Raw genomic sequence first — 26,998 nt, 5'->3', positions numbered from 1 at the left:
AGGCATTTTGAATTTTGAATCACCAACTAAATAATACCATCCAGGGTGAATTTTATTTCATTCCGTTTTCATTCACTTCGGTTTCAAGATACTAAAGTAATCTTAGATAGGATTCATGATTGGAAAAAAAAAAAAAAAAACTCAAAATTATTCCTTATTTTGAATTTAGACTAAAATAATTCCTCTATTTTTATTGTTGGGTTTTAAGTGTTAGATGAATGGGAAATGGAGAGAAGAAACATGGAGGGAAAAATTGCTAAATCCTGTATTTCTGAAGAATCACTTGTTAAATTTAAGCGTAAGTTTGTCGAGCTATGGTTAAGTAAAATAACTTTGGAAGATATGAAGCGAAGCATTATTAAGTATATTTTATGAGTAAAAGATGTATATAAGGAATACCAGAGGATCCTATGAGGAAATGAGTAGAAGAAATTGAGTAGTATGACTTTGGAGAAAAGATGAGCAAGGTTTCGTACGATAATTCTGGTCCAACTTGGGGAAGGAATATCTTTTAGAGTATGAGGAGTTTTGAGGTGAAACAAAATCCTAAAATGAAGTTCGTCGAGTATAGCTTCCAATGCAACAAACCGCTCCTCGATACGACATCGGAATAGAGAATTATAGACGTTACAAGTTAGGCTGACAGAGCAGAACCGCGTGCTACAGTAACTGCTACACTAACCGACTTGCTACAGTACCCGAACTGATCATGAGCTCCTATTTAAGACCAAAATCTGGTCTTTGGCTTCATTTTCTCCACTCCTCTCCACCAAAAAGCTCCCAAGAGACCCAAGAAACATTGAAGGATCATTCTTTTTAGCGGATTAAAGTAACGGGACTACATCCGAGGCTCGGGAAGCGTAGAGAGTTTTGTAGTTCTTGTTTTATACATCAAATCTTGACGGATCAAAGGAGCCTATTGAAGAGAAATAAGATTTCAAGTTCTTCCAACCTTGATTGAGGTAAGGATATTCCTTATTATTGATATTACGAATTGTATCAAGGAGATTTAGTTGTTAAAGCTTCATAAAGTTGATTGATTGATTGAGAAATTGGGTAAACATCGTGTGGGATGTTTTATTGAGTATATTTTGGTATTGATGATGATGTTGTTGTTGTTAGCACTGTTGTTGTTGTTGTTTTGTTGGTATTGTGATTTCGAGCTAGGGATATAAACAGGGGAGATGCTGCCCAAATTTCGACAAATTTTAAGAGGATTTAATTCGAGGGCTTAAGACAAGCATATGATAATGAGACTAACAATACTATGAATGGTTTTGTATGTAGATTACGAGACTACAAATGATTTTATGTAGATTGCAAGACAGAAAGTAAGTTGGAAAAGTCGAGAAGTAAGCTTCTAGGTATGTTAAGGCTTTTTCTAGGTATGTTAAGGTTTCTCTTTCTTTCTTTTGGCATGATCCTATGATATCAGCGAACAACGAGTAAACGAGCTTTTATATTACTCTACTCTTAAAAGCACTAGGAGTACTTCAGTCTTTGATGTTCTTGTACCCTTCTTATGATCGTCCCTTCTATTCATGGGTCTTGAGTTGTGTATCATGATTATGTTAGTTCACATTTATGCATTGCATTCATTTACGTATATGCATATTGACCTGTGACCAAAAGGCATTATACACGCGTATAATATATATATGGGATATGGGAAAAGGGCGAGACGTTATATACGCATTACCACCTGATCAGCTAGTGCATAGTGATGATGATTATGATGCCCGAAAGGGCCTATATGGGATATAGATCGGGCTGTACGTTCCTCGGCACTATGACCTATGCATATCATACGTCCTCAGAGGCATTTTCAGTAAGCAGATGCATTCATGCAGGTATGTTCAGATAGTCAGACATATAGATGCATTCATACAGATATGTTCAGACACACAAATGTATTCAGTCAGTTTAGCTTATGATTTTCAGATTTCATTCATGACTCCTATGTGGATGTTACTCTTCTGCCCTATATACTCGGTACATTTTTCGTAATGACTACCCTTTTGTTGGGTGGGCGCTGCATTCATGCCTGCAGGTACAAATCGACAGATTGACAGAACTCCTTAGTAGACAGTACTTGATATCCGCTGGTGGTGAGCTTCTTTTTGTTCGGAGTTGCCAGGTCTATGTGGAGTATTTCTTTTGTGTTTATGGACGACGGGTGAGCTAGAGCCCTGTGCTACCCATGACTCAGTTATGCTTCTTTAGAGACTTGTAGACACATGTACAGTACAGTCAGTCAGTCTGTGGCACTGTGGCCCATACTTTGATGCATAGTTACTTATGAGAGCAATTTCGGCTCGTATAGTGGTTTGATCAGTTTCGCATATATTCCATGAGGCGGCCGGACCGCATACAGTTACGTTTTGTTTCTTGAGGAGGCGGCCAGACCGCAGAGAGTTATATGTGTATATCTGTGTTGGGATTTTTCTGGGTCCAGGTGGCCACTTTAGGCCTATCCACGTTCTTAGCTAAATGTAAGTTTAAATGTTGGTTTGCCTGGTTCAAGTAGGCACCGGGTGCCGGTCGCGACCCTCCAGATTTGGTGCGTGACAAAAATGAAAATTTTAAATTGTTCCTTTTTTACTTTTTGGATAAGGCATTTCTCCCACATTGGTTGTGAAAGGAAAGTTCTTGTGCTTACAAGTAGAAGTACATCTTTCAGCTCATAAAGAGTCGAGAAGAGGACCTCCCCTCGCGCCGTCGTCATTGCTCAGCTTCAGATTGTGATTTGGATTTGGATTTCAAATGGTCTGATTGGATTTGGATTTCCACAATCTCGCTTCTAAAAATTTTCAGTTTCTGGTTTAAGTATATTTTCAGATACAGGCTTATAACATTTACATAAGCACTAATAATCTTCCATGTTTCCTCCAAATCTGGACTTATTCTCCTGTTCGCTCATTGCTACTTAATCGCATACTTTTATTTGAAATATTCACCTTGATTGGCTTTCCCTTATACAGTTATTATCCATAGATGTGTTTCATACCTTCCTGTCTATCTAACTCTACATTTCCCAACAAAAAAAGCATAAAATGAAATTTTCTCCACGGTGTCGACGTCGCATGAGCTGGACCAGCTCAAAAGGTACGACCAAGGCCCAAACGAGCAGAATTATCATAAGATTTTAATTTACGAATAGGAATAAAATGATGACGAAGAAGAAGAAAAAGAAACGAACCTTAAGTTTATAAGAAAACTTTACTTAGTTACACCACTGAAAATTGATACCCAAAAGTATCCAAAGTCCTTGGTGCAGCTTCAACAATACTTGTATTACAATCTCACCACTAGCAGTTGCACTTACTGTGGCAGTAGCACTTGGGTTTTTCACTTGTTATGTAATATCTGCCGATTGAGATAGACTATATATAGGTGAAGTGGATTCATGCCTATTATGGGAGGAACAGAAACTTCTACGTAAATATCCCCAAGCTAGCCTCATGGTTTGTCCAGAATATCCTGAAAGCCAGTAAGTATTTTGATGAGGCAGGATACTCAGTTTCAGAGATGCACCATTTAGAGAAGTTCTCACCACAACAATTTTACTTAAACTAAGAGGTGATTTTAAGTACATTACTATTTTCTTGCCTCTCCTTTCTTATCATATTGTCTTGCATCAGGTACATCTCTTTTGAGCTGAGAGTCAATTGAAAACAATCTCTCTACTCCGCAATGGTAAAGGCACTCCAAAAAAATGGGCAAAAACTGACGGATTCCGTCGTTTTTTTTCAATAACTTTTTTAAATCTTTTTTTAAAAGAAAATCGACGGACTGCGTCGGTTATTTTTTGCTTAAAAATGCACGAAAAAATATAATTATTTTTTTAAATAAACCGAAGGAGCCCGTCGATTTTTTATTTTTATTTTCTATTTTTAAATTTTTTTATTAAAAAAACTGACAAACTCTGTCGATTTTTAGAGCGAAAAAACAATATAAATTAAATTAATGTAAGCATATGAACAAAGAATATCAGTAGTCTAGTGGTAGAGCCCTTTAATACCAAGGAACATACCTGAGTTCGATTCCAAGTTGCTACATTTCATTATTTTTATTTTCAAAAAAAAAATGACGGACTCCGGTTTCGAAAAGCGACGTAACATAAACCGACAGACCGTGTTGCGTCGATTTTCCGTCAGTCTGTCGATTTTTGCCTGTTTTTTGGTAGCGAGGTAAGGTATGTGTACATCCTACTCTCCCTAAACCCCACTTGTGAAACTACACTGGGTATGTTGTTGTTGCTGTTACTAAGAGGTGATTTTCAGAAAGTGCCTCAGAGGAGATTGGTGTAACAGTAACCTATGCCTATCTAGATGGATATTTATTTTTAGATTGGCTGCTCATATGAGGTTGTATATAAGGTACAAACCTTTCAAGTGGGGAATAGCAAGAGATCAGTACTGGTGTCCATATATTGTGCCAGCAAAATAATGAAAATATCTCACATTTGTTTTTTACTTGTGTGATATTCTACGTACTCAGATTTAGGGGAAGTTGCTAAGATGGCAAGGTTCAATAGGATCACAGACCCTGGGAGCATGGGCGGATCTAGGAGGCAGTGAGAATGTTGATCACTCAAACCCTTCGACAAAATATTACACTGTATATATAAGGTAAGTTTTTTATTTTTTATGTGCATATTAAATTTTGATCCCCTGAACACTAGATCGAGACTAGAGGTTGGCTCAACGGTTAATGAAATTTAAAATTCACCTTGAGTTTCAAGTTCAAATTTCATACACTCAATAAGATGTTTAACATGCAAAGGGGACACTCTGTTGATTATTTTGGGGTCCGAAACTTTTTTAACCCAAAAAAAAAAAAAAAAATTGGAACCAAACTAACCCATTTAAAAAAAAAGAACCAAAGTAGGCTTCACGCACAGATTCTGTGCGTGAAACAGGGTGCCTTTTTTTCGTTTCTTTTTTTAAGCTATCAAAATCACGTTTTTTTCATACTTTGAGCAAAGATTAGTCATGTTTCAAAACCCTGAAATCTCAATATGTTGTATGGAACTTAATATATTTTTTTGCGTACAATAACGTCGACTCATTACATCAAGCATACCTAAACATTTGGATCGTCGTTTTAGGGGTTGTAAAGTGCCCTGAAGTAAGTTTTGTTTGCTTGGGAAACTTGTCATCTTTAGATCTAAGTATCATATTTTATAAGGTTTTGATTTAAGTGTTTTGAAATAAATAAAAATATTATATTAAAAAATAATTCAGCCAATACGAGAGGTTCAACCAAGGTATAATATATCTCATTCAATGCTCCCACCAAGGTTTGATCCCATGTTGTTGGCATAAAAAGGAAGTGAGTAAAAAAGAGAGGCTAAACCACCAAGTCAAATTGGTGAACGTTACAAAGTAGACACTTTTTATTTTTTATATTGTTCACTAATGCTATCTAACTCGTTTTCATAAATTGAATTTCGAACCTCGAAATTGACATTCAAAACATCATTACCACGGGATTAGCATCTCGAAATAGATTTTTTATCATTAGATTTTTACTAGAGAAGAATGAAATTTTTGCACAAATTTGGGGCAAAATTCAAATTGAATGGGATAACGGGTCCGCGTAAAAAATACCCTGGGTCAAAAAAAATAGCGTACATCGGACATCCGAGCACAAAGTTATGACCATTTAAAGTTTCAACAATTTACAACTAGTTTTGTACCTATACTCGTGTCCTTATTTTTTATTTATGTGAGTGAAGAGGCATATGTATACCTGATGTAATGAGCCGATATTATTGTACACTAAAAAAAATATTAAGTTCTATATAAAATATTTATATTCCTACTTTTTAAAACGTGACTAATCTTCGGTCAAAGTACGAAGAAAAAAAAACTTAAAGATAACAAGTTTCCAAACTTACTTTGAGATACTTTACAACCCCTAAAACGACGATCCAAAGATATATGTATACTTGATGCAATGAGCCGACATTATTTTATGCTAAAAAAATATGAAGTTCTATATAAAATATTTATATTTCGGTATTTTGAAACGTGACTAATCTTCGATTAAAGTACAGAAAAAAGCTTAATTTTGAGTTTGATTTTCAAAGAACAAAGATGACAAGTTTCCAAGCAAATAAAACTTACTTCGAGGCACTTTGCAACCCCTAAAACGACGATCCAAACGTTTAGGTATACTTGATGTAATGAGCCGACGTTATTGTACGCAAAAAATATATTAAGTTCAATATAGATATATCGGGATTTTGAAATATGACTAATTTTTACCCAAAGTATGAAAAAACGTGATTTTGATAGCTTAAAAAAAAACACCTTATTTCACGCACAGAATCTGTGCATGAAAGGATCAAATTCAAAAAGCTACAGTTTGATTCTTTCATGCACAGATTCTGTGCGTGAAGTGTACTTTTTTTTTTTTTTTTTTAATGGCTTAGTTTGTTCCAAAAATAAAAATTTGGTTAAAAAATTCCGGACTCATTATTTTGGTTGCTTTGTTGCTTAAGTGACTGCGGCGTGGAGCATGTTGCTCACTGCACGGTATTTTTTAATTCTTGAATACATAACTCCAATTTTGTTGGTAATAAAAGTCAATTAATTACCAAAAAAAAAAATCTCTAATTAGGATATTGAACACAGTACAGCGGGGCTAGTGTAAGTTGTAGTGACTTGTAACCCATAAAAGAGTCCACCAACTAGGCAATTCAAAAGATGAAAAGAAAATAGGCAATCATTGGGACCCTCTAATACTTTTCATCTAATATTAAAAAATTAATTTCCGCGCGTACAAGGATATTTTCCCATTACAGACTGCCAGTTTATTCCTTGGCGAGTACTCAAAGGAGTATTTGATATGTGCCATGTGTAACAAACACTAAGTAGTCATTTGAACATGCGATTTTATGTCATGAGATGCAATCAGCGTTGGACATGCGATTTCATCTAATGGAATGAAATCTCAAATCATCCAAAAAAGCATGATTGGAATTTCAAATCATGATTTCAAAATTTTTAAATGTAAACTTGATCCATAAATTTATACTTTGTAAAAATAGATCTATAAATTGGTAAATTATTTACCAATCATGTTTACCAACCATTCATATCAAATATTAAAAGATCTACAAGTTGGTAATATATTTATAATAAATTTACTCTTACCAATCATGTGGGAGATTATATTAACGAGTAGTTACATTACAATTCACATTCAATTTTTCATTTTATTGAACTAGAGTTTGATCAATCGATATTGTGTTTTTTAAAAAGACCTTCTAGTAGCATATTAATTTTTTTATGAACTATGACTTGCTCATTTGGTAAAATTGTATAAGAATTGAGAAAGTTTTGATGGTTTCCACAACTTCTGGGGTTTTAATGTCTATAAGAAAAATACAACTTAAGAAATCCAAATTGCATGTCCAAATAAAACTTCAAGTTCAAATCATCATGAGATGAAATCGCATGTCCAAAAGCCTACTAACAATAACGGTTTGGAATAATTTCACTATTCATGGTCAATTATCCTATTTTTAATGTTGAAAAAGAGTAAACCAAGAAAACAAAAACATGAAGTACCATATTACGAGTCATCTGCCAAAGAGAATTTCCAGATCTCATTCTTTCTCAAAATCAAGAAAAGAATCACAATAACATTTAAGCTATGTAACCAAGATATTACTAATAGTTACATATCACAAGTGCTATTTTTTCAATTAATTATTTTTCCCAAAGAAAGCAAGAGTCCCTTTATCGTTCCAATATTCTAGACTCAAAATTATAATCCTAAATCTTATTGTTGTTATCTTTTCTTTTTCTTTTTTTATGTTTTTTAACATTACAGAGAGAATAAAGGGGTCAAGAGTAATAAATAAATCCACACCGTTAATTATTATCCAATCCCAGTAAAATTACAGGAAGAAAAGCCAAAAAGGAATACAAAAGGAAAGGAAAATCTTATTTTCTTGGCATTAGAAAGTTGACTTGCTTGATGCTTCTTCTCTATGGCATGCAACAGATTGATTTTTCTACTACATGTCTTCCTTCCAGATTTTTGCAATATCTTGTGCAACATTAGTGGCATCCTTAGATGCACCAAAAAGTCCAAGTATGGTAAATCCAACTGCATATAGACCATCCTTTCCCTTCCATCCATCTGGGCCTTTTTATCCCCAATAGATTCCCCTGATAGCCTTTTGGATTTTGTTTGCTCTTTAGTTATGTACTAGAGCTGACATTCTTGTGCTCAATCTTTTGAAACTACTTTGCATCTTCTGGATGCCTTGAATAGAATCAATTACTTCATCAAAAAAAAAAAAAAAACTAAAGTACATAAGGCAAAAGAGATCATCTTATACTACTTCTGTTCCTTCACTACTGTAGAAGAATCTCCTCTCTCTTTCATCTCACATTAGCTCAAAAAATAGAAGAACACATAGTTCTTGATACTGTTAACTGTCTCGTTCTCATTGTTGACATTTCGATACCTCCAGCTCATGGTGGTTTCTTTAGCTGTCATTGGTGCTTACCAAGCAACGGTGATAGAGAACTAGGGAAATTCCACAACTGTGTAGTGAATATAAAATGTAACAGGAACTGGTTGGTGTTTCACCAATTTCCTTACACAAGGAGCATTAAATCATTGCAATTCTTCTCTTCCTTTTCCTTGAGTTGTCCTCCATCAATAATGCATTGTCCACCAGGTTAAAATAACAACCTCCCTACTTCGGTGCCGTACACGTTACACGTTCATCCACACCACCCTCCTATCCCACTCTCAAGATAACACCCAATTATATGATTTCACTGACATCTTCCTTCCTTTGACCCTCAGGTCTCAACAACATCACATCCTCCTCAGTGATCCCTCCAGGCATATGGGTTCTTCAGACTTGGAATATTACTATGTTTTTAATGTTCAACTCAAAAGCCGCTTTTAGTACATATAATTGTTTTTTTCTTTGGTTAAGATTTGAGTATCAAATATTTGGTTCAAGTAAAGTTATTCGAGCTGAAATCAGAGAACTGTTTTAAAAGGAATGTAACCATATCTCAAATAACGAGCAGCAAGTCTTTACCGTTCTCAGCCCCCTCACCACCTGGTTTGCACATAAAAAAAAAAAAAAAAAAGGAAAACAGAAATAAAAGAACATAAAAGACACACAAGCAAATAAACCTTAGCTTAGGTAGCTGGCACCAATGAGATTCTACCCCATGGGAAGTGTAAATTTGAATCCCTTTAACCCCCAAAAATCAATTGCCTTCCCTTAAAGAGAAACAGGTGCATACAGGAAACAACAGTCAATAACCTTTTGCAAGAGAAAATTGAGCCTAAATTTTTCTAGTAAAGAAACAGAATAACAATGAATCCAGAGAACATACAGCAACAACAACATACCCAGTGAAATCCCACAAAGTGGGGTAATCCAGAGAACATACTTAATAAATAATTTATAAATGAAGTTCCATCTACATTAGCATTACAATATCAATACCGGAGCCATCTTTACTCTACAGCCAGAGAGATATGTCACTGCATCACGAATTCCTAAATATCAAAACCTTTCAAGGAAACCCAAAACGGAAGTAATATAACAAGACAATACTCAGCATATACAGTAGAAGATCACTTACCCCTAATGTAAAAGTTGATAGTTGTGAACTTCTGGTGATTAAAAGGCCATCAGGATTGTGATCAGAGAAAAGATTGGACCAGAATGCAAAATACGTGGACACAGCAGATATGAAAATGGCATGAACTGTTGACATGCCACTGCAGAAAAATAAGTCTCACAAATATGAGAAGTGAATTACTAAATCCTTGGGAAAGATAAGGATAGATCTGAATGTTTACCGGTTGTTCCACTCAATCCTTTGAATTTTTGTTAGGGTAGTGTACGTCCTAAAGTAAAAACTGCTGATCAGTTGACATAAATCATAGACCTGTGAAGAGCCAAAACAGTCTTAAAACTTAAAAGGGATGGAAGTACAGGGAGAAAAATTGTGCAGCACATTAAAGTATACTATGTAGGACATGATCGATTATTTTCTGAGAAATCAATTAGATACTTTATAAGTTTCCCCAAATCTTTACATTTTCTTTCTTTTTCTTCACTACCATGAAGAAAGAAGATCAAGAACATGTAAAGTTTCTTCATCAAATATGGCTCAGCTTTTAAACGAAAAAAGGGAAGTCCTTTCTTCAATAGTCAAAAGAATGTAAAAGATCAAAGCATCTATTAATCAATAAACCTTACCATTTTGCAAGAAAATATGCCCGCAAAGACAGAAGTGTAGGGTATAAAATGATCTGCTAACAAATAAGTTTTAACTAGAGTCTGAGCCTGACTGTGATAAGATTTAAATGCCATCATATTCCGTGCAGGAGCTGCCTTTCTACCCATTGTAGTTGCCATGTCTTTAGCTATCTTCTTAACAACTATCTATGTTTATACAATGAAGATCACCTATACATGTAGACTGCAATATATCCCAGAGCTTCCTGAAATGGAACATTCGGAAATATATCAATTAGCATGCAGCAGTTTCTTAATTTTAGTATGAGCATAATATTCATCATTTGATGTGCGTTGTGAAAAGACTTGTAGGGATAATTTTGAAATCTTTCAAGAAGAAAATGACTACCCGCAAGTATCCTAAAGATCAAATCACATCCAGGAAGCTATGACAAGAAAATAATCTGTATCCCAAATATATTTCAATTAAACTAAGAATAGCTCAACTATAAGCCAAAAAAATCATTTACTACACTTGAATGTCTTATATTCCCTCCTCTATCTTCCTCCTAAATCATTGGCAGGTCTGATCCTCCAAAATCACAGCCAACTTGTGTGCACCTCGACTAATGCGACAGGATACCTGTCACCTCCCACCAGCAACAGGTACCAGGTAACGCTGTCCACCAAGGCTAGGACAAATGGGAAGAAATCACCTAGTGTTTTTTAACCTGAGACCTCATTGTTCTCAATTCACTTCACTGACCACTAAGCCACACCCTTCGGTACATTCGTGATCCAACTTCACCCAATCTTGGCCTCTGCCTTCTAGGATATCTAGTTAATGAACCCTTACTAGAAGTAAAAGAGCTCGCGGTAAGATCATATACAACTTAAAAGGTAAAAACTACTTGTCTGCTAAGACTCCTTAGCCACTTGGTAATATAAACTCCAAAATAAACTGCAAACTATCATACCACTAAAGTCACTAAAAATTCCAGCTTTCAATAAACCTTAAGATAAACAGAGAACAAATTGTACCTGAAAAACCAAAATCACAACATTACAACATATTAACAGTGAAAAAAAAATTCACCTTTTACACAACACCATCAAAAACAAGGGAAAACTAGTTGGTATTTCACCGACACATTTTCAAGATTTTCTTTTTATGATCACTAGATGCTTCCAAATCAAAGGTCAAACAAGCCAAATCTAGAACAAATGCAAGAGATCAGGTCATAATACTCCAATCAATACCCATAAAAATGAAAGCTTTCAGATCAAAACAAAAACATACATTGCTTCTTACCCCCATAAAAATATGCAGATTTCAGGAATCAACAGCATGCACCTTCCAAAGGATGCAACAAAACCCAGAGACAAAAACGGATAACAATGCCAAAAAGAAAGAAAGAAATATGTAATGAGTATTTAGGGAAAGATTTCCAAAATGGGTATTGAATAAATGTGAAGAAGTGATCAAAAGAGAAATGAAGAAAAGGCAAATAACCCGTGAAAGGGTGCAAAAACGTGAAATACAATCAATATGGAGAAAGAAAAAAATATAAATTTCGTGATGGTTAGTGCTGTAATGGAATCTACAACCGAAGCAATGAAAGGCCGAATATGAAAATGTAAAATAGTTGGGTGTGGTGGGAAACGGTGAAATATACAATCAATTAAAGTACCGTGTTAAAATAGAAAAAGACACACAAAAAAAAAAAAAAAAGGTATTCTGTTTTTTTTTTTTTTTTTCCTTTTTAACTCCCTCCGTGAAATTTATTTGTCTGATTTTAATTTTTTAATCTTCTAATCTTAAATTAAAGATATCTTAAGCATTACATGTAGAAAGTTGAAATTAAAGATTTATCAAAAAAGAAAAGAAGCATATTTTTGTTCCCTTTGTTTCAATGTGTATGTCTGTTTTTTATTTGACACGGGATTTAAGAAAATAAAAAAAAACTTAAATTTTATGATTTTAAATTAAAAATATGTAGAATATACGCAAAATACTATTTAATCTTGTGTTCTTTAATATGATAGGTAAAAAGTTAAAATTAAAGAATTGTAAAAAAGAAAAGAAACATTTTATTTAACGGATAAAAAAGGGGAGTAGTAGTTGTGTGCGAGTGTTAGATGTTACGTGTGGGCTCGTTCTTGGTTGGTGTTAGATTGTTTTTTGAGTGGATGCAATTGTATCTTTTTCTTCTTGATAATATTCTATTTTTTTAAAGGTGTGAGATAAAAATCCAAAAATAGAAGGAAGAAAGAAAAAGACGTTAGTACTACTACGTCAGGATGAAAGATTCAGAAGAATTTAGAAGAAGGGGAAAAAAAAAAAAAAAAATAAGACAAATATTGACAACCATTTCCAACCTTTTTCTTTTTATTTCGGTTACAAATAAAAAGGGTCTTGAGGAGCAGCAATTCTAATCAAACTATCAAAGAGTTGATTAATGATGTAGAGTCAATATTTCATTCTTGGACAAAACAAACAGTCAACACAATTATCGTTCAAAGTTTGGAAATTTTTATGACCCTATTGTTTTGTCGTTTGGGTAAAACTTTGTTGACAACTCCAAAGAAAAAAACAAAATAAGTACTAAAAATAGCATAGTCGGTTAAATGCATCTCTTGATTCGGCTATTCATGGTAATTGGACGATTTAGCAAAAAATAATTAATTAAAAATGGCCTGTCGTGTTTTAAAATGGGAGGTAGGAGAGCCAAGCTGTTCTATGTTACCTAAATTGTAATAAAAATTTGATTTCCAAAAGGAACAAACAGTTGTTTTCCTGGTACTAAACAAGATTAGTAGGACAACTAAAGTCAGTAGTTACTAAACCTACAGGCAATTTCTAGGAGAAATTAAACTTGCAAGAATAATTGGATGATTCTGATAAGTATTAATATTAAAATTACATGATTTTGGCTTGTACATTTTCAATTTGGAAATTAACTAAGTTGATCATTGACAATAAAGTGAGGCAAAGTGATATAACAACTTGTAAGTTTATTTCTGGACGTAAATTGGATCAAAAGAAAAACCAAAGAATTCTGTTTTTATTTTATAATTTCAAGCTAGAAACTCTCCCAAGAAGCAAATGACTTTTCAACCAAAAGAAAATTAGAACCAGAATCAGAAAAGGAAGTATTATAAAAATTTATAGGAGTATGAATTAGAACTCTAATACCAAAAAATTTAAACCCCAAAGCTGGGAGATAAATGCATGTGATTCTATATGTTTGCTTCCCACAGCACTCTTATTACAAGTAACGACCACATCAAAATCTCCAGTATGTGACACTGCTTGATTGCACTATAACTAACTTTTCAAGAATGGTTATGTTTGGATAACACCTTAATTTTCTTTAAAAGAAAATAGGGTGAATAGTTTAAATAATATGTAACACATTCATGAAAGTATTGTGTTTTATCAGAAGGCATTTTGAATTTTGAATCACCAACTAAATAATGCCATCCAGGATGAATTTTATTTCATTCCGTTTTCATTCACTTCGGTTTCAAGAGACTAAAGTAATCTTAGATAGGATTCATGATTGAAAAAAAAAAAAACTCTCAAAATTATTCCTTATTTTGAATTTAGACTAAAATAATTCCTCTATTTTTATTGTTGGGTTTTAAGTGTTAGATGAATGGGGAATGGAGAGAAGAAACATGGAGGGGAAAATTGCTACATCCTGTATTTCTGAAGAAGCACTTGTTAAATTTAAGCGTAAGTATGTCGAGCTATGGCCAAGTAAAATAACTTTGGAAGATATGAAGCGAAGCATTATTAAGTATATTTTATGAGTAAAAGATGTACATAAGGAATACCGGAGGATCCTATGAGGAAATGAGTAGAAGAAATTGAGTAGTATGACTTTGGAGAAAAGATGGGCACGGTTTCGTACGATAATTCTGGTCCAACTTGGGGAAGGAATATCTTTTAGAGTATGAGGAGTTTTGAGGTGACACAAAAGCCTAAAATGAAGTTCGTCGAGTCTAGTTTCCAATGCAACAAACCGCTCGTCGATACGACATCAGAGTAGAGAATTATGGACGTTACAAATTAGGCTGATAGAGCAAAACCGCGTGCTACAGTAACCGACTTGCTACAGTATCCGAACCGACCTTGAGCTCCTATTTAAGACCAAAATCTGGTCTTTGGCTTCATTTTCTCCGCTCCTCTCCACCAAAAACATTGAAGGATCATTTTTTTTAGAGGATTAAAGTAACGGGACTACATCCGAGGCTCGGGAAGCGTAGAGAGTTTTGTAGTTCCTGTTTTATACATCAAATCTTGACGGATCAAAGGATCCTATTGAAGAGAAATAAGATTTCAAGTTCTCCCAACCTTGATTGAGGTAAGGATATTCCTTATTATTGATATTACGAATTGTATCAAGGAGATTTAGTTGTTAAAGCTTCATAAAGTTGATTGATTGGTTGAGAAATTGGGTAAACATCGTGTGGGATGTTTTATTGAGTATATTTTGGTATTGATGATGATGTTGTTGTTGTTTTGTTGGTATTGTGATTTCGGCCTAGGATATAAACAGGGGAGATGCTGCCCAAATTTCGGCAAATTTTAAGAGGATTTAATTTGAGGGCTCAAGACAAGCATATGATAATGAGCCTAACAATAGTATGAATGGTTTTATATGTAGATTACAAGACTACCAATGATTTTATGTAGATTGCAAGACAGAAAGTAAGTTGGAAAAGTCGAGAAGTAAGCTTCTAGGTATGTTAAGGCTTTCCCTTTCTTTCTTTTTGCATGATCCTATGCTATCAGCGAACAACGAGTAAACGAGCTTTCATATTACTCTACTCTTAGAAGCACTAGGAGTACTTCAGTCTTTGATGTTCCTGTACCCCTCTTATGATCGTCCCTTCTATTCATGGGTCCTGAGTTGTGTATCATGATTATGTTAGTTTACATTTATGCATTGCATTCATTTACATATATGCATATTGACCTGTGACCAGAAGGCATTATATACGCGTATGAGAAAAGGGCGAGGCGTTATATACGCATTACCACCTGATCAGCTGGTGCATAGTGATGATGATTATGATGCCCGAAGAGGCCATTATGTTATTATGCCCGAAGGGGCCATTATGTTATTATGCCCCAAAGGGCCTATATGTGATATAGATCGGGCCGTACGTTCCTCGGCACTATGACCTATGCATATCATACGCCCTCAGAGGCATTTTCAGTAAGCAGATGCATTCATACAGGTATGTTCAGATAGTCAGACATATAGATGCTTTCATACAGATATGTTCAGACATACAGATGTATTCAGTCAGTTTAGCTTATGATTTTCAGATTTCATTCATGACTCCTATGCGTATGTTACTCTTCTGCCCTACATACTCGGTACATTTTTCGTACTGACAACCCTTTTGCTGGGGGGGCGCTGCATTCATGCCTGCAGGTACAAATTGACAGATTGACAGAACTCCTTAGTAGACAGTACTTGACATCCGCTGGTGGTGAGCTCCTTTTTCTTCAGAGTTGCCAGGTCTATGTGGAGTCTTTCTTTTGTGTTTATGGACGACGGGTGAGCTGGAGCCCTGTCCTGCCCATGACTCAGTTGTGCTTCTTTAGAGAGTTGTAGACACATGTACAGTACAGTCAGTCAGTCAGTCCGTGGCCCTGTGGCCCATACTTTGATGCATAGTTACTTATGAGAGCCGTTTCGGCTCGTACAGTGGTTTGAGCAGTTTCGCATATATTCCATGAGGCGGCCGGACCGCATATAGTTACGTTTTGTTTCTTGAGGAGGCGGCCAGACCGCAGAGAGTTATATGTGTATATATGTGTTGAGATTTTTCTGAGTGCAGGTGGCCACTTTAGGCCTATCCACGTTCTTAGCTAAATGTAAGTTTAAATGTTGGTTTGCCTGGTCCAGGTAGGCACCGGGTGCCGGTCGCGACCCTCCAGATTTGGTGCGTGACAAAAATGAAAATTTTAAATTGTTCCTTTTTTGCTTTTTGGATAAGGCATTTCTCCCACATTGGTTGTGAAAGAAAAGTTCTTGTGCTTACAAGTAGAAGTACATCTTTCAGCTCATAAAGAGTCAAGAAGAGGACCTCCCCTCGCGCCGTCGTCGTTGCTCGACTTCAGATTGTGATTTTGATTTGGATTTCAAATGGTCTGATTGGATTTGGATTTCCACAATCTCGCTTCTAAAAATTTTCAGTTTCTGGTTTAAGTATATTTTCAGATACAGGCTTATAACATTTACATAAGCACTAATAATCTTCCATGTTTCCTCCAAATCTGGACTTATTCTCCTGTTCGCTCATTGCTACTTAATCGCATACTTTTATTTGAAATATTCACCTTGATTGGCTTTCCCTTATACAGTTATTATCCATAGATGTGTTTCATACCTTCCTGTCTATCTAACTCTACATTTCCCAACAAAAAAAGCATAAAATGAAATTTTCTCCACGGTGTCGACGTCGCATGAGCTGGACCAGCTCAAAAGGTACGACCAAGGCCCAAACGAGCAGAATTATCATAAGATTTTAATTTACGAATAGGAATAAAATGATGACGAAGAAGAAGAAAAAGAAACGAACCTTAAGTTTATAAGAAAACTTTACTTAGTTACACCACTGAAAATTGATACCCAAAAGTATCCAAAGTCCTTGGTGCAGCTTCAACAATACTTGTATTACAATCTCACCACTAGCAGTTGCACTTACTGTGGCAGTAGCACTTGGGTTTTTCACTTGTTATGTAATATCTGCCGATTGAGATAGACTATATATAGGTGAAGTGGATTCATGCCTATTATGGGAGGAACAGAAACTTCTACGTAAATATCCCCAAGCAAGCCTCATGGTTTGTCCAGAAGATTTTGAAAGCCAGTAAGTATTTTGATGAGGCAGACAGTGTTATCAAAAGCAAAAAGCGCAAAAAAGCTCTAAGGTTCGCTGGGGCTTTAAGCACAAAGCACAAATAAAGCATGAGCTTTAATGAAAAAAGGCGTAATGGTGCAAAAATAAAATTATATTCATGTTTAGCCCAAGACTAATTATAATAAGCGTGAATAACAAATATATGGACAAACAAATTGTAGAAACATAACGATAAAGTGAAATAACGATTATATAGGGTCATCTCTTCAAGAGAGGCTCACTGGCAAGGAAAGATATGTCTTAGAGCCTTGATGCTAACACTGAAGCGCACATAAAGCGAGGCGAAGCGCTCAACGTGTTTTGAGCCTCGCTTCAAGGCTTAAACGCGCTTTATAAATAGAATGCTTTAAAATTCAATTGGTTAGATATGCTTACTTAATCTAAACTATTTTATAAATAGAATGCAAAAGTGATGGATTTTCTTTCTCTTTCTCATTAACTTTATTTAACTATGTTTGGCTGAATATATATATCATCGGATTAATCTAAAACGTTCATGAAATGCATTGGGATTAATATTTGCATATTAGGGCGTTTTGAAATTTTAAGGTAGTAAGTATAAATCATGATTCCCTTTAGCTTAAATATATAATTATGCTATTTTGTAAATCAATTATTCTAAGAAAGATAAATATTATAGGTATTATAAATAATTTTAACGTAGAATAAAAGAGAATGAATCTTGGAGAATTATTTGTTAGTCTTCCTAACTACCCATCACTAAGACTAAACCTACTAATTCATCTAAGGTTCATCTAAATTAAGAAAATAAAACAAAATAAAGAGTTAGTCATGCAATACAAATTAAATGCACAAAAAATAAAATAGAAGGGCCAATAAGCTAAATGGGCTCAGCCCATTTTTAAGGACTGCTGCTGCTGTTTTTTTTTATTGGGCTTTGACCCAGAACTTCATTTTCTACTCCCTTGGCTGCGGACAGAACTGGACAGAGGAGGAATAATATTTTCATTGGGCCTTGGCCCAACACCGAATGCGGAAGACGAGTCCCTCGGACTCGTATGCGAAGGTCATGCATAAAGATGAAAGGAAACGGATTAGTATCTAATCAATGAGCGAGGTTAAACATGTAGAATATAAATTCAAATAGATCAGTAGATGATGTATATAATATGTATATTTGGGTATACTTCGTATATATACACGATTCAGCCACCATACTTATGACATGGACAAACAGGGCAACACTCAAACATAGGCAGCATCAACAGTGTGATATTTGTCATACATAAACGTATATAGAGTTCAGACAAAACAGAAAGTACAGACATAGCAGTCATAGTGTCAAAAAAGAAACGAGACTGGTCCAGTAAGTTAGGCAAAAAGGCAGTAATCAAATGACATGGAAAAAGAAACTATATAAGAATACCAACAAGTTCGAACTCAGGGGACTTAATTGCGATAAGAATCTTTGAGCAGACACTGAAGTATTGTGGACATGGCAGAGATGGAGCAAAGTAGATAAACAAACCCATAACAAAGCATAGTACTGATGTAGTAAAAGAAGGGCACCCGCATGCTTTTGACTCAACAAAGGACTTATCTCATATGGTTACTAATAGGGAAACAGTCCTGATGATAAAATGTTCATCAATCTTAATCAACATGCTTCATAGTTGCAACTGATTGCAAACAGGGTAAGACGAATGTATATAAATTTAAAAAAAAAAAAAAAAACACCACAGAACCACATCAACAAGATCACTGCGTAGGGGGTTCAATATTAGACTCACACACATTGCAGATTCAACCGATTGGGACCAAAGCTAAACACACAGAGTAATAGCACAAGTTTGGACTCTTATACTAGTATACAAGGACTCAAACAGACCAATCTGTAGAATTAATTTCAGTAGACTGAAGTTTAACAAGATATTTAGACTCCATGTACATGTTAATGACAGATCTGTCAAAATAGGAATCAACCAGATACAACGTCGATAGGAATGCAGACTCGTATACTAAAATTTGGTCCTAAACTTAGCAATGTCACAGGAGCACAAGGTTTGGATACCTTTAAACAAGATTAAAACTTACTGAGCAAGGACACACAACTTAGACAGGACTACATACTCCACTTATGCATTCCTAATATGAGTAACACCTCTGTTGACCAACTTACATAATCAAGCTTATATCAACAAAGCATTATAGACTGAATATAACCTCATCATACTAAAAAAAAACAGGACATATACTAATCACATGTGAACTAAGCGGCATGATTCTGAGATCAAACAGGATTATTTAACGTCTATAGACATGTTGAACTACTTAGTTTAAACAACAACACACAAAAGCAGTCAACTAAACAACACAGAACATGGCTTAACTGTATAAATTAAAGCAACTAACGCAGAATCATATCTAACTAAACATGAATCGAACTTAGCATATAAACACACGAACACATATTAAACTGCTAAGAAACTGAAATCAACTAAAGGAAGAGTAGCTCACCCATTTTAAACAACTTACACTAATTATCATACATGAACATACTTATCCACACCAACAGACTAACATAGAAACATGTTCAACTGAACTATTATACAGGACTAATTAAATCCTAACTATTACTAATATACAAACAGACTTATCTATCAGACTAATAAGTTAACATGCTTTAATCACAAAATAACAAACTAAAATAATACAAAGCAAACCCGAGAATGCAAAAAAAATAAAAGTAAGGAATGAAGAATTACCTTCTTCGGGTGCAGCAAAGTGGGTGCGGGGTTCCCAATCTACCTCGAAACATTTCAAATTCTCCGAGTTAGTATCCACTCGGATCCGAAGCAGCGGAAAGAGGATAAAACGCTTAGTATTTTCAGATCGATATTAAACTATATGACTGCTAAAATATTTCGTAGGGATTTTTGGGGCGGCTACCAGAAGAGTTTTCAAGGGGGGGTTTTGAGGCGGCTGAAAAACTTGTCCCAACGACTCAATCTAGCAATTATTTATAGGGGAACTGCTAGGGTTTTGGGTTTGAAAATTGAAATTTTTGGGCGGGGTTTTGGTCAACAACGTTAGGAGGCTGCTATGACAACGAACAGAACCACGAAGAAGAGAACAAAAATCATTAAAACTTGTCCCCCAAAACATGAAAAAGGGACTGATAAGAAAAGATCTTCTTCACAAACGGACGAAATCCATGAAAATTGTTTCAGATCGAGGCAGAGAGTGGGGAGAAGAGACAAGAACAAACCCTCCAAACGGTTGAAAATCTGAAGGGAAAAGGACGGAATCATTAATTTCCATCCTTGAAATGGTCGTGCATAGTCTGTTATTCACGGCTAACCTCTGCGAATTTGCTAATTGTGTCGGAGAGAGAGAGGCGATGAGAGGGAGGGAGGGAGTGTGCGGCACTGAAGTGGGAAAGAGAAAACCCTAATGGTTCATTAATGTTTAAGGAGTGGGTCGGGTCGGGTCGTTGGGTAGGTTAACGGTAATGAGCTAGCTGATTTGGGCTGGGTAGGATGAATTAGAATATTGGGCTGGGTATTAAATGGCCTCATACGGAATGGGCATTTGTGGGTTGATTTTAGATTTGGGTCAGATGAATTAAAAATATGGACTGATGAAAGAAACAATTTGGCTTCTGAATTTAAGTAAAAGACCTATTGTAATTAATTATATATTAACGGTGCCCAAATATTATTTAATATAAAAGTATGTAATTATTAATGCTCAGATAAAAATTACATTACGTCGTAATAGTCGTGCCATAATATCAATAAATAAATGCTACTATTTAACTGCGCAAAATAAATGCGATGCATATGCATAAGGTGGTAAAAATGCTGAAACGCAAATTATGATAATACTGGTAATAATAACAACAACAACAAATAATAGTAATAATAATGATAAGGATAAGTAACAAAATAATAACGGCTAGTGACTGCAATAGAGTAAAAAAACTCTGGTATTAATAAAAGTTAATAATTGTAGTAAAGTATAAATAATTATTTTTAAAGTTTTGCCCAAAAATGCTAGAAGCGTAAATCGATATTTTGGAGGAAAGGCGGGATAAAATTGGGTGTCAACAACGCACAGATTCTGTGCGTGAAACAGGGTGCCTTTTTTTCTTTTCTTTTTTTAAGCTATCAAAATCACGTTTTTTTTCATACTTTGGGCAAAGATTAGTCATGTTTCAAAACCCCGAAATCTCAATATGTTATATAGAACTTAATATATTTTTTTGCGTACAATAACGTCGGCTCATTACATCAAGTATACCTAAACATTTGGATCGTCGTTTTAGGGTTTGTAAAGTGCCCCGAAGTAAGTTTTGTTTGCTTGGGAAACTTGTCATCTTTAGATCTAAGTATCATATTTTATAGGGTTTTGATTTAAGTTTTTTGAAATAAATAAAAAAATTATATTAAAAAATAATTCAGCCAATACAAGAGGTTCAACCAAAGTATAATATATCTCATTCAATGCTCTCACCAAGGTTTGATCCCATGTTGTTGGCATAAAAAGGAAGTGAGTAAAAAAGAGAGGTTGAACCACCAAGTCAAATTGGTGAACGTTACAAAATAGACACTTTTTATTTTTTATATTGTTCACTAATGCTATCTAACTCGTTTTCATAAATTGAATTTCGAACCTCGAAATTGACATTCAAAACATCATTACCACGGGATTAGCATCTCGAAATAGATTTTTTATCATTAGATTTTTACTAGAGAAGAATGAAATTTTTGCAAAAATTTGGAGCAAAATTCAAATTGAATGGGATAACGGGTCCGCGTAAAAAATACCCTGGGTCAAAAAAAAATAGCATACATCGGACATCCGAGCATAAAGTTATGACCATTTAAAGTTTTAACAATTTACAACTAATTTTCTACCTATGCTCATGTCCTTATTTTTTATTTACGTGAGTGAAGATGCATATGTATACCTGATGTAATGAGCCGATATTATTGTACGCTAAAAAAAAATATTAAGTTCTATATAAAATATTTATATTTCGGCTTTTTAAAACGTGACTAATCTTCTGTCAAAGTACGAAAAAAAAAAACTTAAAGATAACAAGTTTCCAAACTTACTTTGAGGTAGTTTACAACCCCTAAAACGACTATCCAAAGATATATGTATACTTGATGTAATGAGCCGACATTATTTTATGCTAAAAAAAAATATGAAGTTCTATATAAAATATTTATATTTCGGTGTTTTGAAACGTGACTAATCTTCGGTTAAAGTACGGAAAAAAACTTAATTTTGAGTTTGATTTTCAAAGAACAAAGATGACAAGTTTCCAAGCAAACAAAACTTACTTCGGGGCACTTTACAATCCCTAAAACGACGATCCAAACGTTTATGTATACTTTGATGTAATGAGCCGACGTTATTGTACGCAAAAAAATATATTAAGTTCTATATAACATATTTATATATCTGGATTTTGAAATATGACTAATCTTTGCCCAAAGTATGAAAAAAACGTGATTTTGATAGCTTCAAAAAAAAAAAAAAAAAAAATAGCACATTATTTCACGCACAGAATCTGTGCGTGAAAGGACCAAACTCAAAAAGCTACAATTTGATTCTTTCACGCACAGATTCTGTGCGTGAAGTGTACTTTGGTTTTTTTTTTTTTTTTAATGGCTTAGTTTGGTTTAAAAAAAAAAAAAATTGGGTTAAAAAAATTCTGGACTCATTATTTTGGTTGCTTTGTTGCTTAAGTGATTGCGGCGTGGAGCATGTTGCTCACTGCACGGTATTTTTTAATTCTTGATATACATAACTCCAATTTTGTTGGTAATAAAAGTCAATTAATTACCAAAAAAAAAAAAAAATCTCTAATTAGGATATTGAACACAGTATAGCGGGGCAAGTGTAAGTTGTAGTGAGTTGTAACCCATAGAAGAGTCCACCAAATAGGCAAATTCAAAAGGTGAAAAGAAAATAGGCAATTATTGGGACCCTCTAATACTTTTCATCTAACATTAAAAAATTAATTTCCGCGTGTACAAGGATATTTTCCCATTACAGACTGCCAGTTCATTCCTTGGCGAGTACTCAAAGGAGTATTTGATATGTGTCATGTGTAACAAATACTAAATAGGCATTTGGACATGCGATTTTATGTGATGCAATCAGCGTTAGACATGCGATTTCATCTAATGGAATGAAATCTCAAATCATCCAAAAAGGCATGATTGGGATTTCAAATCATTATTTCAAAAATTTTAAATGTAAACTTGATCCATAAGTTTATATTTTGTAAAAATAGATTCATAAGTTGGTAAATATATTTACCAATCATGTTTACTAACCATTCATATCAAATATTAAAGGATCTAGAATCAAAATTATAATCCTAAATCTTATTGTTGTTATCTTTTTTTTTTTCTTTTCTTTTTATGTTTTTTAACATTACAGAGAGAATAAAGGGGTCAAGAGTAATAAATAAATCCACACCGTTAATTATTATCCAAGCACAGTAAAATTACAGGAAGAAAAGCCAAAAAAGAATACAAAAGGAAAGGAAAATCTTATTTTCTTGGCATTAGAAAGTTGACTTGCTTGATGCTTCTTCTCTATGGCATGCAACAGATTGATTTTTCTACTACATTTCTTCCTTCCAGTTTTTTGCAATATCTTGTGCAACATTAGTGGCATCCAAAGATGCACCGTAAAGTCCATATCTTGTAAAGCCAACTGCATATAGACCAGCCTCTCCCTTCCATCCATTTGGAAATTGGGTTTTTGGATATCCCTCACTTGAAAAAAATTCACTCTCCTGTATAAAAAGTCAATGGATCCTCATTAGATCAAATTTTTAAAAGAACTATTCTGGAAAAATCTTAGTAATAACTCAAAAACAATTGTGTAAGGAAACAGAGAAAAACGAAACAAGTTTTGCAGCTCAAATATGCTGATCTAATCCAATCAACCGTTTTCTAAAAACTCAATCATGTTTCTGGAAAACTTATTACTACCATAGCAAGAAAAAACAAAAAGACAGAATCCAAATGATCCACAAAATAGTACCAACTTCCGTAACTGTTACAAAAATTCATAAATATTCCCTCCAATCCATTTTAAGTGTCTTTCTAGGGTGTGGCACACCGATTAATACATTTAGTTAATGACATTAATTAAAGAGTTCATTTGACTACATAGTCACAAATTAACTACATAGTCACAAATTATCATAGCAAAGGTATGTTTGTAACCAAACGCCTTCTTATTTTTTCCTTTAAATGACACTTATTTTGAACTATTTTTAGAAGGCTGGAAAAAAAAAGTTGCTAAATGGATTGGATGGACTAATGAAAGATAAAAACACTAATTTGGGTATACAACCAAAAATTAAACAAAAAAGGAAAAAGAAACTTGTTTTACTCACCATTAGCCAGGACTTCACATTGCTGCAATATCCTGTAGCTAAGATTACAGAGTCAATCTCAAGAACTTTCTCATCAACAAATTCCACTTTTCCTTGAGAAAATTTCTTGATTGCTGGAACTATATTTATTTCCCTAGAGAAAACACGACCCTCCTGTAAATGGAAGATTAACAAAAGAAGAAGTATAAGACATCATGAGACTATATACATGTGAGGAATTGGAGATATCAAGTGCAAATTTTCTGACAAATGAAGAATACAAACATGAAAGAGTTTTGTTAGTTTGCGCAGATGCGCTTAGACAAATATATGGAGTTGTTTTTTAAGTCACGTACCGATGTACCTTATGACAGATTTTAAGAAATTTATTGACAGTGTTCCCATGTACCAAAAAACTTATGAGGGATGACTTTTGGATGAGAAAATGAGGCTTACCGAGCTTCGGACCACCATGAATGGATTTGCATTATGGTGGGAAAGATCAAGTGAAATATCTATGCCTGAATTGCCACACCCAACAACCAACACATTCTTTCCTTCATATGACTCCCCTGTCTTATAGTCGGAAGCATGCATAACTTGACCACCAAAATCTTGTAGTCCTACGAAATCAGGCACTATCTTTTCTGCATTCTCTCCTGTGGCAACAACAAGCCACCTACACATATACTCGGTGATTGAACCATTTCCAGAAACTGTCTTTACCCTCCATAAACTGAGTGTTTCATCATATTCAGCTAAGTTCACTGACTCGTTGAATCGTGGGTTGATCTCGAAGTGCTTGGCATAAGATTCGAGATAGCTGATGAACTGGTACTTCGTAGGATACTCTGGGAAGTGTTCTGGAAATGACAAGTAAGGCAATTCGCAGAATTTTCGTGGCACGTTAAGTCTAAGTCGATCATAAGTTCTATTTTGCCATAGTGAAGCAATACAGTTGGCCCGTTCAAAGATTACAAAGGAAACCCCTTGTTGTTTAAGGCAAGCAGCTGTTGCTATTCCTGAAGGACCTGCCCCAACAATGATAGCTTGTATGCATCTACCAGCAAAGGATTTTTTTGGTTCAGGTGCACGAACTGTTAGAAGTGGACAAGGATAAAAATTCTGATTCATCATGAAATATGCAGCAATTTCTACTTTTATCCGCTAGTTTTTGATAGATTTAGTGGGACAGAAGAACAAGATGAGACGAGAGAAGGAAGATTATAGCTTCAAGATGTGTGGGATGGTTTAGTGGGATGAAAAGCCGCTCTTTGCTTCAACATAGTCTGTAATTACGTCTCTCTTTTGGTTAAGGCTTTGTGCCTGTCTTTTTAAAGGCTTTGTATCCTCAATTGCTTTTACATATTTGCTAATCTTACTAGACTGTCTTATGATTGAGACCTACTTATATTACTAAGTCTGTCTTTTTAGCTAAAGCTTTTTATACCCTCACTTTTTCCTCAATGCTTTGTATCGAGCAAGTCTTATGATTGAGACTTGAGACTACTACTTATATTAAGCTTTGTATCCGTACTTTTTCCCCTTACTAGTATCTGTGACTTTGTGTCGAGCAAGTCTTATGATTGAGACTTGAGACTACTACTTATATTAAGCTTTGTATCCGCACTTTTTCCCCTTACTAGTATCTCTTTTTAGTTAAGACTTTGTATCGAGCAAGTCTTATGATTGAGACTACTACTTATATTAAGCTCTGTATCACACACTTATGATTGAGACTTGAGACTACTACTTATATTAAGCTTTGTATTCGCACTTTTACTACTTATATTAAGCTTTGTATCCGCACTTTTTCCCCTTACTAGTATCTCTTTTTAGTTAAGACTTTGTATCGAGCAAGTCTTATGATTGAGACTACTACTTATATTAAGCTTTGTATCCACAGACTTGAGACTACTACTTATATTAAGCTTTGTATCCGTACTTTTTCCCCTTCTTACTAGTATCTCTGACTTTGTGTCGAGCAAGTCTTATGATTGAGACTTGAGACTACTACTTATATTAAGCTTTGTATCCGCACTTTTTCCCCTTACTAGTATCTCTTTTTAGTTAAGACTTTGTATCGAGCAAGTCTTATGATTGAGACTACTACTTATATTAAGCTCTGTATCCACACACTTATGATTGAGACTTGAGACTACTACTTATATTAAGCTTTGTATCCGCACTTTTTCCCCTTCTTACTAGTATCTCTGACTTTGTGTCGAGCAAGTCTTATGATTGAGACTTGAGACTACTACTTATATTAAGCTTTGTATCCACACTTTTTCCCCTTACTAGTATCTCTTTTTAGTTAAGACTTTGTATCGAGCAAGTCTTATGATTGAGACTACTACTTATATTAAAGCTCTGTATCCACACACTTATGATTGAGACTTGAGACTACTACTTATATTAAGCTTTGTATTCGCACTTTTACTACACTT

At 34.6% G+C, this 26,998-nt stretch overlaps 2 protein-coding genes across 5 annotated transcripts; both read right to left on the bottom strand.

The window, feature by feature from the left end:
* Positions 1-7,869: 7,869 nt before the first annotated feature.
* LOC132623473 (uncharacterized) lies at positions 7,870-11,908 on the bottom strand. 4 transcript variants are annotated; one of them, XM_060338229.1, is made up of 5 exons: positions 11,550-11,907; positions 10,259-10,503; positions 9,856-9,944; positions 9,636-9,774; positions 7,870-9,534 (listed from the first exon to the last, which is right to left on the bottom strand). In XM_060338229.1, exons 2-5 carry the CDS (start codon positions 10,415-10,417, stop codon positions 9,532-9,534), a joined length of 390 nt encoding a protein of 129 aa, XP_060194212.1. In that variant the 5' UTR covers positions 10,418-10,503; positions 11,550-11,907; the 3' UTR covers positions 7,870-9,531. The 4 variants fall into 4 exon arrangements, with proteins under 4 accessions (XP_060194212.1, XP_060194210.1, XP_060194209.1 ...); XM_060338227.1 differs by having other exon boundaries at positions 7,870-9,774; positions 11,538-11,908; XM_060338226.1 differs by having other exon boundaries at positions 7,870-9,774; positions 11,550-11,908.
* Positions 11,909-23,667: 11,759 nt separating this feature from the next.
* Positions 23,668-25,785, bottom strand: LOC132623065 (probable indole-3-pyruvate monooxygenase YUCCA3). Its single transcript, XM_060337770.1, has 3 exons — positions 25,008-25,785; positions 24,573-24,725; positions 23,668-23,963 (listed from the first exon to the last, which is right to left on the bottom strand). Exons 1-3 carry the CDS (start codon positions 25,686-25,688, stop codon positions 23,790-23,792), a joined length of 1,008 nt encoding a protein of 335 aa, XP_060193753.1. The 5' UTR covers positions 25,689-25,785; the 3' UTR covers positions 23,668-23,789.
* Between the last annotated feature and the right edge of the window lie 1,213 nt (positions 25,786-26,998).

The sequence above is a fragment of the Lycium barbarum genome, chromosome 12 (assembly GCF_019175385.1).
Source record: "Lycium barbarum isolate Lr01 chromosome 12, ASM1917538v2, whole genome shotgun sequence".
NCBI lineage: Eukaryota > Viridiplantae > Streptophyta > Magnoliopsida > Solanales > Solanaceae > Lycium > Lycium barbarum.
The sequence above is the reverse complement of the archived record's forward strand: the minus strand, read 5'-3'. Positions and strand labels throughout refer to the sequence as shown.